General features: G+C 46.4%; 1 protein-coding gene across 1 annotated transcript in view; it reads left to right on the forward strand.

The window, feature by feature from the left end:
* The window catches only part of LOC311307271 (sodium-dependent lysophosphatidylcholine symporter 1-like), a gene marked incomplete at its 5' end in the record, with an annotated part of 65258 nt that overhangs the window by 24667 nt on the left and 24436 nt on the right, over positions 1–16155 (forward strand). Inside the window, 2 exons of the mRNA XM_084436068.1 lie at positions 3050–3258; positions 10979–11069. Coding sequence (XP_084292194.1) covers positions 3050–3258; positions 10979–11069 — 300 coding nt within the window. The remainder of the gene's footprint in view (positions 1–3049; positions 3259–10978; positions 11070–16155) is intronic.

The following is a 16155-nucleotide window of genomic DNA, read 5'->3' on the forward strand; positions in this document are numbered from 1 at the left end:
TGGCAGCCGCTCACTCTTACCTAGTGTGTTTAACAGAGGGTTACCTACGTGGTGAAACATGTATACCCCAGGGTATCTTACCTAAAGCCCTTCTCCCAGGAGCGGAAGAACCCAAGGGGAGATAACAAAATCACAGTAAACCCAAACACAACTAGAATTAAGGTAGGTAGGTTGACAAACAGAAGTAAACAAACAGTAGGCTATAAGAAATCTAAGGTCAATCAACATGTCACAATCACATACAACATACCCCTCTGTCTCCCTCTAACAAACAGGGAACACAGACACACATATATAGGGGGAAGGCCGCCTGCTGATTGGGCAGGAGATGATTGGGGGAGTTGATTGCTGATGGCAGCCAGGTGGTAGCAGTGGCAGCCAGGAGGATGGCAGGAGACAATGGCCCAGTCCCAATGTCCACCCTTGCAGACTCGCAGACTTAAGAGCGCGCTCCCGCGAAGTCCGCGAGGGCTTAGGGGTGTCCCAATGTCAACTCGGCAAGTGCGTGAGGGCTCTCCGGCAGCCATTTTGAGCCCTTTATGGCCCCTTCCCGTAAGTCTGCATTTCTGCAGACTTAGCCCAAGGGAATTACCCACAGTTCATAGCGTTGTGACGTGAAACACGGGGTTACCTGAAGAACAGCCAATAAACAAGCACGGACAGATCAACCAACCGTAACGTTCACGTTACAGAACAAAATTATGTTTTCATGTTTTCAGCTGGACTTGCTTATCTGCACAAGTAGCCTTATAATTAATTTGGTTTCATTATTTTTAAGTATGGGTTATTAACCCCATGGGTTTGTATAATGTGATTTGTTTAAAAATATGTAGGCTATGGTTATAATTTACATCGATTTCTGTTGCTCTAAATCATATGATTGCCCAGTTAAAAGCAGTATGACATTAATTACCCATTTCGGTGCAGTGTTCTTTGAATTGAGATTTCCAACATGAATATGGAAAGAGTTGTGAGGTGCAGGAATGTGTATACATAATATATTATCATTCTTAAGTTAATACTTTTGGATTCATCACAAACAAGAATCACAGGCAGTAATGTAGGATCGATGCGATCCTACTAACAAATACTGGGTTGGGTTGATATTTGATCGCAGATGCGATCGCATATGACCACAAAATGAAATGATTTCAAGTTGAACAAATGTTTTGAGGGTAACACAGAGAGTTCTGATAATGTAAAGGGGATTTGACTCAGCCAAAATTAATTTACACGAAGGCCTACAAGAAAAACATGTACAATTTACAAATTGATTTAAAAAAAAGCCCCACGCCCACAATAGTAAGAAATATGTTTTCACGTCAACGTAATGTGATGTCACAAGTGCTGTCCCATTCCTTGTTATACCAATTCGAGCCCTTGCAGCCTCTCACACTCGATCACTTCACCAAGTGACGTCAATAAGTCTGTGAGGGCTCAGGGCTTGAGGGTTTAGGGGGGACATTGGGACTGGGCCAATGATTGACAGGACGAATGACAAGGGAGGGTGCACACAGCATGGACAGACACCTGGGGGAGACAAACATGAACAGTAACAAAGCACAAGACAGACACAATCCGTAACAACAATATCAATTAGCATGAATCAACCGCGGGGACTGTGGTGTATCTTGCATGAATGATTCGCGGACACTCAATGTATTATCTATGTGGACCACTGGTCCACATTCACTTTGAATGGCGCACCATTCATTTGACTTGAGACCACGCGTAGAGCTGGTCTCAAGTGCGCTCTGCAGTAGAGTCAAGCAAATTAATATTGTGTAGGTTATAGGTTATGCAACATTGGCTTCTAATACAGATTTTATGCCAATATAGACGTACTGTCACATTTAGCCAAAATGTAGGCTAGTTCTGGCCTCCACGTCATGCGCTCCAATTTATACGACAGCAATATGAGACGTAATTAGGAGATCTTTTCTAGGCATCTATTTTATTTTTCTTGCGTGAACGCAATGCGCTTCCGTAGTCAACGGTAGGCCTGTTTAACTATTGTTTTTTTTCCCAGGTGTGGATCGGGATAAATTAATGGGTGTGTGTGAGCCGAGGGAGGGGGGGAATCCAGTCTATAGACCAATGTTTTCTTGATGTGTTTCGTTTTAGGTTCGGTTAATGTTTAGTCGGTTAACCTGGCCCCTCAAACAGAACCAAAGCATCATCTCAGTTCATATTTCATGTTCCTTTTAGGTGATAGCGCGTATACAGCCCTTCCTCTCGACTCCAGCTCGTCCACTAAAACCTCCAATTAGGTCGCGTCAAATTTACTTTTGCGTTTGCGCTCCTCTTCCATGGTGCAATTGTGGGATACAATTCATTTAAATAGGGTGTTCTTCACACTTTTGCACCTGTTGCCATTCACGCAATTATCTTTGATAGATCACCCGCAAAACACATTCCAACTACACGTGCAATCTGAAGGACTGCACACGCAATTTTGCGCTCTTTATTTGGGATCTTAGTAGATCAGGCCCTGAGAGTCAATTTAATTGCTATCGTATCGAAGTTCAGAATTCTGTACACACACACACACACACAGACACAGACACACAGACACACACACACTTTCAAGTTTGTAATACTTGATAAAAGTTCAAACATCATTACCAGTAGGGTGCCCCGGTAGCTCAATGGGCTGGGGCACTTACCATATTAAGGCTAATCCTTTCTGCAGCGGTGTGGGTTCAAATCTGGCCCATGCCCTTTGCTGCATGTCTTCCCCTCTCTCTCTCCCACCTTTCCTGTCTGTCACCTACACTGTTCTATCCCAATAAAGCAGAAATGCCCTAAAAAATTAAAACATCATTACCAGTAATGATTTTCTTAGCTTCAGAGACAAGCCACCTTTGCATAGTAAGTAAAATAAGGATTAGTAAGTGATTAAAATAAAACAGTATTTGAATATTAATTACAAAAGTCTAAGCTACAAAGAAGCAGTCTAGAGTCTAGAATAAAACTATTTACCTAAAGAAAAGAAAATCTGTGTCTGGGTCATCTCTGCCTCCCTCCCCCTCCCCTGCTCTGTGTGTAGGGATGGGACTAGAGGTGTTTGCTACCTTGGCGGGAGTTCTGATCCAGGGTCAGATCGTAGGGCCGTTCCACGCCAAGAGAGCTCTGGCCTGCAGCCAGGTCAACCACATCAACTCCTTCAACCTGAGCATCAACTTCACCTCCCCCCTCAGTGACAGCCTGCAGAACAACAACTACACCTCCCGCCTCACTGACACCCTGCAGAACACGGTGAGAGGTTAGAACTAGGTTCTCTCTCTCTCTCCCTCCCCTCTCTCCCTCTCCCCCCCCCCTCTCTCTTTCTCTCGCTTCCTCCCTCCCTCTCCATCTCATCACCATGACTTGGCTTTGTGGTGAAGGCCGTTGCATCAGTTCCTCTGTTGTACCAGAGTGTGACATCTCGCAACCTTTTCAAGGACTGGTCTGTTCCTCTGTGCTCCGGTGTGCATGGAATCAGCATGGACGGTCCTAACCCTGGCACAGTGTGCACTGTCTGCAGTAGCTGAACAGAACCCTGCAGGCACAGAGTCATGAGTCATTACATTACATTACTAGAGTTGTAAATAAGGCCTGTAAATAGGGTAACCAGCTAAGAGAATAATTGAGACCATAAACTATTTGATTCTTTTCAGTCCACAGTGCTAGTCATGTTGTTTACATTATGTGATCGAATGGGCAATTTTGTTTGTTTGTTTCCTTTTGTATTGTTCTAAACATGTCTAAAGATGCTAGCGATCTAAACATGTCTAAACTAAAGATGCTAGTGGTCTAAACATGTCTAAAGATGCTAGTGGTCTAAACATGTCTAAACTAAAGATGCTAGTGGTCTAAACATGGCTAAAGATGCTAGCGGTCTAAACATGTCTAAAGATGCTAGCGGTCTAAACATGTCTAAAGATGCTAGCGGTCTAAACATGTCTAAAGATGCTAGCGGTCTAAACATGTCTAAACTAAAGATGCTAGCGGTCTAAACATGTCTAAATATGCTAGTGGTCTAATTAAAGGACAATGCTCGTTTTTGACAACCTGGACCTTATTTACGACATATTATAAGACGTTTGACTCACCGAGATCACTTTGGTGTAGTTCGGAGGCCTGTAGAAGAAATTTAAAATCCAGCGCTAGCCAGTATATCCATGTAATGGCGGTGGTGGGGGCAATGAGAATGCAGCTTCTAAAAATCTATTTTCTGCCGCGAAACGGTTTTCATCAATCTGTCTTGATGAATCGCTAGTTGTGCTTACATAGAGAGCATAGGCCTGTTGTTGTATTTCACATGCCTCTGTAATATGATCTTTAGAAACGTCTTTAGACACGAAATAGCTTCCTCACTTGCTCTAGCACGCATGCGCACAGCGTGCTGGAGCAACGATTGCGCGCTGTGCGCATTAGTGCTGGAGCAAGTGAGGAAGCTATTTCGTTTCGAAAGACGTTTCTAAAGATCATGGCATGTGAAAACCACAACAGTTATGCTCTATGTAAGCACAACTAGCGATTCATCAAGACAGATTGATGAAAACAACCGTTTCGTGGCAGAAAATAGATTTTTAGAAGCTGCATTCTCGTTGCCCCCACCACCGCCATTACATGGATATGTAAAATATTATCAATTAGCAATGTAAAATATTAACAATTATTCAAAACGAAGCATCATTCCCTCAATTCCGTGGAGCAAAATAGTTCCCCTAACAAATGGGTTGCCAAGCAACAACAACAATGCATTGGATCAAATGGTAGGCGCATTAATACTGAAAATTGAATGATAGGCGGTCCCAGGTGTGTGTTACAAAGTATTTTAACACGGCTTCCAGCCAATCAGAATGAAGAACCAGAACTAACCGTTGTATAAACATGTCTAAACTACAGACGCTAGCGGTATAAACATGTCTAAAGACGCTAGCGGTCTAAACATGTCTAAACTAAAGTCAGTAGCTGTCTAAACATGTCTAAAGATGCTTGTGGTCTAAACATGTCTAAACTAAAGACACTACTGTGTGTGCGTGAGTGTGAGTGTGCCTGGGTCCAGATAGAGGCAGGGGTTGGGGTAGGGTGAGGGTAGGAAAAGGATACAGACCCGGGTTAGGGTGAGGGGAAAGGGATCTGAGCCCAGGACTGGTGTATGTCTGTGTGTGTGTGCGTGAGTGTGTGTGTTTTAACTAAATGCACAGAGTGGGAAGGAGCTAATCATGGGGAGGTAGGGGCCGTTCCAGGAGCCATAGGGTAGACCTTTGGACGAGGACGGGGGACGGACGGACGGACGGGGGGGGGGGGGGGTGGTGGTTCTCCAGGGCCTGCTACAGGGTGGCCTGCAGGAGACAGGGGAAGTCCAAAGTATAGACCTGTATAGAGTATAAGAGGGAGAGACACTAGGGAGGACGACAGGGTTAGTAGCTGTACTGGACATACACAGCAGACACGGGGGTATCTATCGGACTCAGGGTGGTCTGCGGGTGACAGTGGGGCATCCACTGGACCTGGTTAGAAAGTAGGAGAGAGAGAAATAGAGGCACTAGGGAGAGGGGAGGCAGAAAAGGATTAGTAGCACGCAGAGCCATAAAAGCAACACAGATATTAAAACAGAACGTGCCAGTTGCAGGGCAACCAGCATCTGTATATTGTGACACCCGGGCAGAGCAGGTAGGTTGGAGAACAACAGGGAGAGCGAGACCGGGAGCTGTTTAGCGCCTCTGCGCGTTTATTGGTGCAACCAAAATAGGTGAACAAAAACTCAGCCGGGAACCCTCGGCTTCCTGGACTTCCTCAGGCGTCCTGCGTAGAGTCCAGGTGGGGAATGCGGCGGTTCACTTCTGGGGATGACAAACAAAAAGGCAGTTAGTCTTGTTGGGGGGTTATGAGTGTGTCAGCCAGGCTACCTCGTCATACTCACTGAGTCTCAAGCCAGATCATTGCCTCCCTGACTGGGGTTTTAAGGCATTGTTGGCTCGTTAGCTGATTTGCCCCAGCTGGTGTTCTCCCAGTCAGGGCTCGATCACGCAATCTCCTGCATCTGGGCTGCAGGGTTGCCGTGGCGACCAGAAAAGGCCGGTAGATGCCTTCAATGACCTGGTCGCGCTGTCCCTGGTGGTGAATTGGGGTATCTCGTCCTGGGGGAGCCGGTCGGTGTATTCTTGGGGCAGCCTCCTGCCCCCTGGCCACGGGGAGGATGCCACAAAATACATCTAAATATACACACAGTGCATAACAGGATATACACCAATGTATACAGAGGATTCACAGGCAGGCTGGAGGCTGCCTTTTTGTGTCTCTAGGTCCTGGCTAGTGATTGTACAGTAGGCTAGGCTGAAAAGGTACGTCTTGAGATCTCGCTTGAAGATTTCCATTGTTTCGGCCCTTCTTAGGTACTCTGGCAAGGTGTTCCAGAGGTTGGGGGCATAGAAACTGAAAGCTTCTTGGTTCTGGCTTTTGGAACTGTTAGGAGTTCAGTACCTGAGGACCTGAGTGGTCTGTTGGGCATGTACCTGACAAGCATGTCTGAAATGTATTCAGGTGCGTGACTGTGGAGAGATTTATAGACGAGAAGTATTTTAAAGTCTATTCTAGAGTTGACAGGTAGCCAGTGTAGTGTTTTTAAAACTGGTGTGATGTGTGCCCTCCGTCTAGTCATAGTGAGGACTCGTGCTGCAGCATTTGTATCATTTGTAGTTTAGAGATTGCTTTATTTGGTAGGCCAGATAGTAGAACATTGCAGTAGTCCAGCCTGCTTGTGAGGAAATCGGTCTAAGCATGTCTAAAGACGCTAGCGGTCTAAACATGTCTAAACTAAAGACGCTAGCGATCTAAACATGTCTAAAGACGCTAGCGGTCTAAACATATCTAAAGACGCTAGTGGTCTAAACATTAATTCATTCATAACCTTTATTTAGGTTCTCGGGAACACAAAAATATATATCTAAAGATATATATCTAAATATACTAGAGGTCTAAACATGTCTAAAGATGTGTTGACTATTGATGTCTTTTATTATTGTCCTTATTAAGCTCTGCGTTGTGTTTTTGATCACAATAAAAGACTGCACCCCAAACTCACGAAATAACACACAGTCCAGTGTCTCCTTTTCAGTTGTATTCCAAATGAATCTCTCCAACACGGGATTTGAGCGACAAGCAAAAGCTGTTTATTCCAGAAGGTTTAGACAAAAGGGCAAAAGAGCTGTGCAACCTTAGTAGGCCAGGTGCTGGATCTTGGAGTACATACGTGAGAAGAGGAAAGATCCGCACACTGATTTCTCCCGCTCCACTTTATTGAGAATATCGCAACGTTTCGACCCTTCGGTCTTCATCAAGGAAGTTGCCTGATGAAGACCTAAGAGTCGAAACGTTGCGATATTCTCAATAAAGTGGACCGGGAGAAATCAGTGTGCGGATCTTTCCTCTTCTCACGTATTCCAGAAGGTTTGACATACAAAAGACGATGGCTTATAGTCTAATGTACAGTTGACCTCTGTATGCTGTCTGGACCCAAATCAAAGCATATGCAAACTGAACAGTGGTTTTGACCCTTAGAGAGGGGGGGGTGTTCCCCCCTCCTTCCTTCTAGACAAAACTGTCTCTCTCGAAATACGGCCTTGTAAAATAGGCCTGAGACGCCTGGCGCCCAAATATCTAAACAGTTGGTGTTTTTGCACCACTGAGAGAATGTCACCCTTGGCCTAGGTAGCATGCAAATCTATCGAGAGGGAGACATGTCTCCTGCCTAGAACTTGGGTATTGTAGTGACCCACCCTGCAGTGACCCTCGGACAGCCACACAGGAGCCACATACACATGATTAGAAACAGCTTAGTAAGTAAGTAAGTAAACTTTATTTGTATAGCGCCTTACACAGCACGAATGCACAAAGCGCTTCACAATACAAATAACACATAAAAAGGAAGAAAGAGCGACATACAAAATACAAGGCAATTACATACAAAATGCAATACGAACAAAATACAAGGCAATTACAATACCAGGGGAGGGGAGGGGGGAGGGAATTACCATACAGGCAGCCAGCCTCGACAAGCAGCCATACAATCAGGCGTGGCCAATATCCTGACAGCACTTTACTGTAATGAGAGGGAAGGGGGTGGGGGTGCGAAAGGCGAGGGGATGGAGTGCAGGAGGGCGGGGGTGGGGTGCGTGTGATGTGCGTGTTTGTGTGTGTGTTTCTGAGTCCGTGAGTTCAGTCCATGTGTGTGTGTGTGTATGCCTGAAGGCCTCTGGCTGTGGAGACGTAATCTCGTTGGCTCAGACCGCGGAATGTCTTAGCGATAACACAGCAGGTTGCTATGGAGACTCCCTCGATCAGCCTCAAGACCAAAGGTCAACAGGAGTCTGCTTACAGCTTACACAGTGTTAAGATTGACATTTCTCTAATCATCAATTTTCATCAGATGTTAGTGGTCTAACCATATCTAAACTAAAGACGCTAGCGGTCTAAACATATCTAAACTAAAGACACTACAGTAGCAGTCTACACATGTCTAAAGTAAAGACGCTAGTGGTGTTGTGGAAACTAGCAGTGTTTAGAGGGTTGTTTGGCCGTAAGGTCAAGTTGGCTCATCTGAGGGGAACTGGAGAGAACAGCAGAACAGCAACAGAACAGGTCAGAGTGTCCTAGCCAGGAATGTCCCATTTCACAGTATGTCTCAATAACATGATTAATATCTACTCATGTAAGTTCCAAGAAAAGCCATAAGCCTTATGTGACGCACACTGTATTTGAGATCTGCATATAAAAGGTGATGAGCCAGTTGGGCTGGGGGCTGTACATCAGAACATTGTGAAGCTGTATTAAGTGTGTTACAGTAATAAATACCCGAATAGGCTGAACGACTTGGGTCTCTTGTGAAGTTTTGTACCATCAGAAATTACCAACAGTGGTCTAAACATCTAAGGTCGCAAGCTGTCTAAACATGTCTAAAATGCTAGTGGTCTTTAGTTTAGTTTAGTTTATTCGACATATCAGTTTAAAATACATGTCATGCATAAAAACAAATTTCAAGGATAGCGCAAAAAATTCTGTTGGGGTCCTTGGTCTCAACATGAAACACTTAAAACAAACACATAAAACTACATAACACAACATGTACACATACTAACAATCCCTCCCTCCACTACCTGTCTATTCTTGGACTTTGGCTAGTAGCCATTTCCTAACATTCACCTTAAAACTGTGTTGGTTTGTGCTCTGTTTGATGATCAAAGGCAGTTCATTCCACTCCTGTGCTCTTGTGTAGGCAAATGAGCATTGGTTCCATTTTGGTTCTACACCTCAGGGGGAGCAGATTGGCTAAGCTGGACCTATAGTCATGTGGTTGTGCGATTCCTCTCCACTCTGGAGAAATAGCTGCTTAGGTATGCTGGGGCCCTGTGGTTAATGACCTTGTGTACCATGTTGAGCCTCAGCTGAGTCACTCTAGCCTCAACTGGTAGCCAGTTGAGCTCTTGAAAGTACCTCCTTCCAACATGGTCACGAGGGCCTAGCCCCATCACGACCCTAACTAGCTTGTTTTGAGACGTGTAAAGACGCTAGTGGTCTAAACATATCTAAAGACGCTAGTGATCTAAACATGTATAAAGATGCTAGTGGTTTAAACATTTGTTAAGACGCTAGTGGTCTAAACACGTCTAAACTAAAGACGCTAGTGGTCTAAACATGTCTAAACTAAAGACGCTAGTGGTCTTAACATGTCTAAAGACGCTAGTGGTCTAAACATGTCTAAACTAAAGACGATGGCAGTCTAAACATGTCTAAACTAAAGACGCTAGCGGTCTAAACATGTCTAAAGATGCTAGCGGTCTAAACATGTCTAAAGACGCTAGCGGTCTAAACATATCTAAAGACAGGGATGTGCACAGATAGACACGAGGAGGTGCTAGAGCACCTGCCCTTTGCCCTCTGGACAAGGCAAGTGCCCTTTTGAAAGTTACTTCTTTTTTTTTTCTTTAACAGTGTAGGCCTACTGTATGTGGCCCATGGTGACATCGATCGATTCTCAATTAAAAGCGTGTAATAATAATGCCCCAAAATCCGTGCCCCTCCCCTCCCTCCCGTTGTCAACAGTAAACGCGAAAAGCGGACACAAACGGAGGAGCGCTACTCCTCCACTGCCCTTTCCCCATCCAGAGTGCCCGAGTGATGATAGCTAACCAGCCAGGTAACACATAAACGAAACGAGTGTATTGTTTGCCCCCTAAGTCTCAGTTGCAAAACTATAACTTGCATTTATTTGTCTCTGTTGTGAAGTCTCATACAGCGGCAAACAGCTGAGCATAAATTAGCCAACTGCCAACCTGCTTAACAAGCTAGACACTAGGATTTAAATTGATTTAACATAATGATGACCACCACACGACCAATGTCGGTCGAATTTGTTGGTACAGCATGTTAAGCTATCAGTATACTTAAGCTCGCGCAACAATTTAATAAAAAATAAAAAATAAACTCTGTCCGCACCCCCCCCCCCCCCCCCCCCCACAACTCGCGACAATCAAAATACAAATTATCTGTCAGCACCCCCCTCCTGTCAACATCTCGCCGCGCAAGGTGCCCTAATTTTTCACTGAGCCCCTGCCCCCCAAAATGTCTGTGCACGCCACTGTCTAAAGACGCTAGTGGTCTAAACATTCATTCATTCATAACCTTTATTTAGTTTCTCGGGAATACAAAGGCCCTCATTTTCAATGTAGCCGAGATTACAAAACAAGCAGGGCTTTGAGGTATTTGCCTGTTGTGTGTGTTGTAGTCTGTCTGTGTTCGACTAGTTTTCTGTGTTTTCTGATGGTTCACCATTGACATACGATAACCAGCTGTTTTGTTTTCAGACATTGATTGATAACCTAAAATATTAATGATTGATAACCTCAGATATTACTGATTTATAACCTTAGATATTACTGATTGATAACCTCAGATAATACTGATTGATAACCATCAACGTTGTCCCCAGAGGAGAGCCTATGTGCTGGCAGCACTGATCCTGGGGGCATTCTACTTCCTATCGGTCCTGATTCTCTTCCTGGGGGTCAAAGAGCAGTTGGGTGAGTCCCTCTATTCATGGGTTTCAAATGTAGTCCTAGACCTGCCATTTTGGGGACCAACACAGGTGTTTCAAATGAATGAATTAGTTCTACTGCATAGGATTCTATGTAGTAGAGCCAATCAGATAAATTGAAACACCTGTGTTGGTCCCCAATATGTCTCTAGCCTCAGCCACATATTCATCACCTAAAAATATGGCTACCATATGGCACAATATTCTACTCTATAAGGCCGACTATGTGTCATACAGTATATCCCACATAAATGGTTATTTTCTAATTGTTTGTAATTAGAGGGGTTAACAGGTTTTTGTGTAAGAGTAATTTTGCTTTCATTTTTAGCCTACTTAGACTATGCAGCCTTACAAGTCTGAAAATGAAAGCAAAATGAATGTTACACCAATCAATCAATGTACTGGTGACATAATTATTAGCAATCAAAATTAACAAATGAAAAGCAATGGGTAGGCTTCATTTTATTTAAATAAAAGCTTTGACAGTCATCATATGGGTATCCTTTCAAATTCATTCATTCAAATCCTAACTGACATGCTGATCCTCCTTCATTCACTTCAATGTCGGCTTCAGACAGCTCTGTCGCGAAAACTATAAATGGTACAACTTAGATAATGCACCGTAGGAATCCTGAGAATTTGCTGAACATTTCAATGTATAATTGTCTGTGTAGGTTAAAAACTGTAGGCATGGCGTCGAGTTAGAAAAAGTGTAAAAAAGCAAAATTAGTAGCTCAAAAGTTAGAGTGCGTCACCATACGTTTCAATATTACATTTGGTTGGATGTATCGACGCCGCCCATGTACTTATTGTACTCTGACACAACCGTTGGTCTGGGGACATGGATCCTCTGGTATCCCTCACCTGTCTTTCTCCAGCGCAGCACTGTCTCCCCACTGTAGAAAGAGTGAACGGTGGTGCACAGGGAGATCTCCTTTGTGTCCATCCACTTCACAAACAAAAGGTCATTCTCTCTAATCCACCGGATGGAGCCCCTTGGTGACCTTTTGTGCAGTGCATTCTCCTGCGTGGTAGGAACGCCGACTCTCCCCTGCCTGTAGGTGCCACAGGCCCCGAAACCCTGCTCGCTCAGATGACGGAAGAGCTGTGGAGAGGTGTAAAAGTTGTCACAGTAGACAATGTGCCCAGACCCGAGGAAGTCCTTGTTGACAAGCTGTGACACTACATCAAAGGACAGCCCCTTCCCCGACGCCTCCGCCGACTTCCCTTGGTACAGCTACAGCTTGAAGTCAATTGTGTAGCCGTTGGCATCTGCCAGCACAAAAACTTCAGTCCCCACTTAGTTGGCTTGGCCCTCATGTACTGCTTTGTCCTGATCCTAGCCTTGGTGGGAACCATCCTCTCATCCACCAAGATGTACCGTCTTGGTTGGTACAGACTGAGACATGCACCGGATCCTCAGCATCTCCAGAAGAGGTCTGACCCGCTGGAGGAGGTCATGGTCGTCAGTGCCCCTGCACTGGTCATTCACGGCATCCTCTTCTGGATTGCTTGATGTTGGAGGAGATGGCCTGGAACCGCTCCCGGTGGGAGCAGGGAAGAGCACGCTGAAGATGTTGTTCTGCCTCCAGTAGTCAGAGATCTTCGGGAGATGGACCACAGACATGTAGAGCAGCAGACCTATGTAGCGCCTCATCTCCTTTGGGGTGACATCCATCCACATGAACTTGTTCCCAGCCTCCAGCCTCTTAGCTGTATAGTGGTTGGTGTAAGCACACATGGCCTGGAGAACCTCAGCGTCGAAGAACCTGGAGAAGATGGTTTATAATATGATGCGTTATCAGGGCTTAATAACCTAACCCATCCACAAATATCAATGATTAAAAAGAATACATAGGCTAATTATTAAATTATGAAAATGTCGAACTTTGAATGTCTGAATTTAGGTTCGAACGTGAACACAATGAACAAACATTCGAATGTTCGAACGTTTGGGGCCAGCCCTACACCCCACCCACGAAGCAGCTACACAGCTGATGAAGAGGAGTGGCAATGTACAGCAGAACCCTCAGCTGCATGGGTGAAAAGGGATCAGTGGGAGCCCACCAATGAGGCAGGAGATGGAACACCTCCGCCGTCAGCAGGACGTCCTGCTGTCCGAAATGCAGAGGATGAGAATGGATCATGCAGAACATCATCTCAGACCACACTATTAGAGGGAGCAGATGCAATACCCATCCCGGCCATCCATACACCCTGTGCCATCTCCCCGGCAAAGGATACAGGAGGCAACCGTGGAGCGACCCCCACCTATCCCAGCCCCGTGAACCAAGAGACCCAGTGCTACCCCTGGAGAGGCTGCACACTTAGGCAGTCCTGGCCCAACGTTGGGACGACCAGAGCAGGTAATAAATAGGTCACCCTCCCCGCTATCAGGATGCCCCCCCTTCACCTCCATCTGGGGTTGAGAGCCATAGGCGGGAGTCCTATAGATGGTCAGATGCCACACAGCAGCAAGGCTGTTACCGCTCTCACAGACTAGGGAGCTCCCCATCTCCATACCATCTTCGGCACCACTCCCACCATAGAACACAGAGTCCCCCCTCTCCCAGTAGCCACTCAAGGATGTACAAGGGTCCCACTCCCACCATACCAGACTTCACTCATCCAAACCCCAGAGAATTCTCACAGATGAAAATGGCCTTGTAAATGGCCTTGGAAAACATCCTCCCAGACGACGCTACAGAGAGATTCAAATTTCAGATTCTTATGGATCATGTCAAGTTAGAGGAGGCTCTATTGGTCGCCGACTCTTACAGTAGTTCCAAATACTCCTTCTCTGACACCATGGCTGCTCTCAATAAGTAGTATGGACAGCCACATCAGCTAGCTCTCCAGCGGATCGCCGAACTAATGGATGGCTTGAATATCGCCAGTCGGGTCATCAAAGCCTTCAGGTTGTTTGCCCTGCGGGTGCGCTCTCTCGTGGGTATGTTGGAGCAGCTGGGTGAGGTGGAACTGGAATGTGGCTCACATATCTCCAGGCTGCTAGGGAAACTCCCACATGATCTGAGATCCAGCTTCCGTCGATACATCCACCCACACTGGACCCCTATTCCCACTCTGCTTGATCTGGCAGACTGGCTAGAATATGAGCTCCAGGTACAAGAGGATAACTCAAGGTTCACTGACAGCTCACAGAGGGAGCCCCCAGCAAAGGGCCGGGACCAGCGAAGAGAGCCTAAGCCTGCTGTCCGTTCAACCACTGTCCTTCTTGGCACAGAGACAACATCCCCAGGTACACAACCAAGTGAAGTAAAGATGTACTGTCCCTACTGTGATAATAGGAACCACTCACTCAACAACTGCACCAACTTTAAGCGACTAACCCGAGAGCAGAAGGAAAGCTGGGTTAAAGAAAAGAACGGATGCTGGCGCTGTGGTCGAGACCATCGTGCACGGGAATGCAACCTTAAAATGCGCTGTAAGACCTGCAACCGTTGTCACTTAATGGCGCTTCACAAGGTCTCTGAGAGGTTCCCTGAATGACCTGAGAAAGCCCAGGATCAGACTGAAGCTGAAAACGGCTGCTTAACTCCTGCTTAACCACACCAACGAAGTACTATATGTCGACAGGCCTCCAGCTGCCCGTAAGGTCTTCTTAAAGCTTAGTAAGGTCCTGCTGAGGAATGGAGACCTTTGCAATCCTAGATGATGGATCAGAACGCATGATTCTCCTTCATGCAGCTGCTCAGCAACTTGGGCTCAAGGGACAACCAGAGGACATAACCCTCCGCACAGTGCGACAGGACATACAGGTCCTTCATGGGGCGGCAGTCTCCTTCACCGTGTCTCCTGCAGCAGAGCCTAAGAAAATGTACCACATCCAGGGCTGTGGCTGTACCACTGCGAAACAGTTGGGTCTGGCCAAGCACAGCCACCCTGTCAGTGCTCTGCAACAAATGTTTCACCACCTCAAGGGCTTGCCGTTGCAGTACTTTGCCAAGGTTCAGCCAGTGTTACTCATCGGATCGGACTACCCCCACCTGATAACACCAATGGAACCAGTCCGACTTTGGCCACCAGGAGGACCAGCTGCTATTAAGACCCGCCTTGGATGGACCCTGCAGGGCCCCACACAGGAGCTAAGGCACAGCCTTGCTGAACAACAGTGCCTCTTCACATCCACTCTCCCGTCATCTGCTGACCTGTACAGTCAAATCAAAAGACTGTGGCAGATTGACATGTTACCATGGCGAAGCGAGAAGACTAGCACAAGATCACATCACGACCAGGAGGCCATAGACCTTCTCGAGGCCAAGACCGTGAGAGTGGAGGTGGATGGAGTCTTACTCCCCTCCTGCGCATCAAGAACATGCCTCAGCTCAGAGCGCCAAAGCAAGCTGTGCTCTCATAGTTAAGAGGCATTGAGAAGAGGCTGACAAAGGCACCTGATCAGGCCCAGGTTTACAGAGCAGAAATCCAGAAGCTGGAGCAAGCTGGCTACACAGTCAAACTAGCACCTGGTACTGAAGAGGACACTGCCACCAGCTGGTACATTCCACACCATATGCTGCAGCATAATGATAAAAACCGTGTGGTTTTCAATTGCTCCTTCCAATTCAGAGGGAATAACCTCAATGAGCTCCTGCTCCCTGAGCCCACCCTAAGTCCATCTCTGCTTGCCGTCCTCCTCAGATTTAGAGAGCATTCTGTTGCCATCAGCAGTGACATCTGTGGGATGTTTCATCAGGTAAGGCTCCTCCCTGAAGACAGGCCGCTGCTCAGATTTCTCTGGAGAGACATGAACCGCGAAGAACCGCCCAGTGTCTACGAATGGCATGTTCTCCCGTTCGGCACTACATCTAGTCCCTGCTGTGCAACATTTGCCCTCCAAAGGCATGTCAAGGACAACTCGCAACCCGAGGATGCCATCAGAGAGGCGATCGAAAGGTCCTTTTATGTGGACAACTGCATGTTGAGCTTGACTTCCGAGGAGGAGGCCAAAGCACTCCGGCTCCGGAAGGTCCTAGAGGAAGGAGGCTTTGACCTGCATCAATGGGCGAGCAATGTCCCCTCTGTGATCTGCCATCTTCCTTCTGAAGCCAGGT

Source organism: Borostomias antarcticus, assembly GCF_949987555.1.
Source record: "Borostomias antarcticus genome assembly, chromosome: 3".
Taxonomy (NCBI): Eukaryota; Metazoa; Chordata; class Actinopteri; order Stomiiformes; family Stomiidae; genus Borostomias; species Borostomias antarcticus.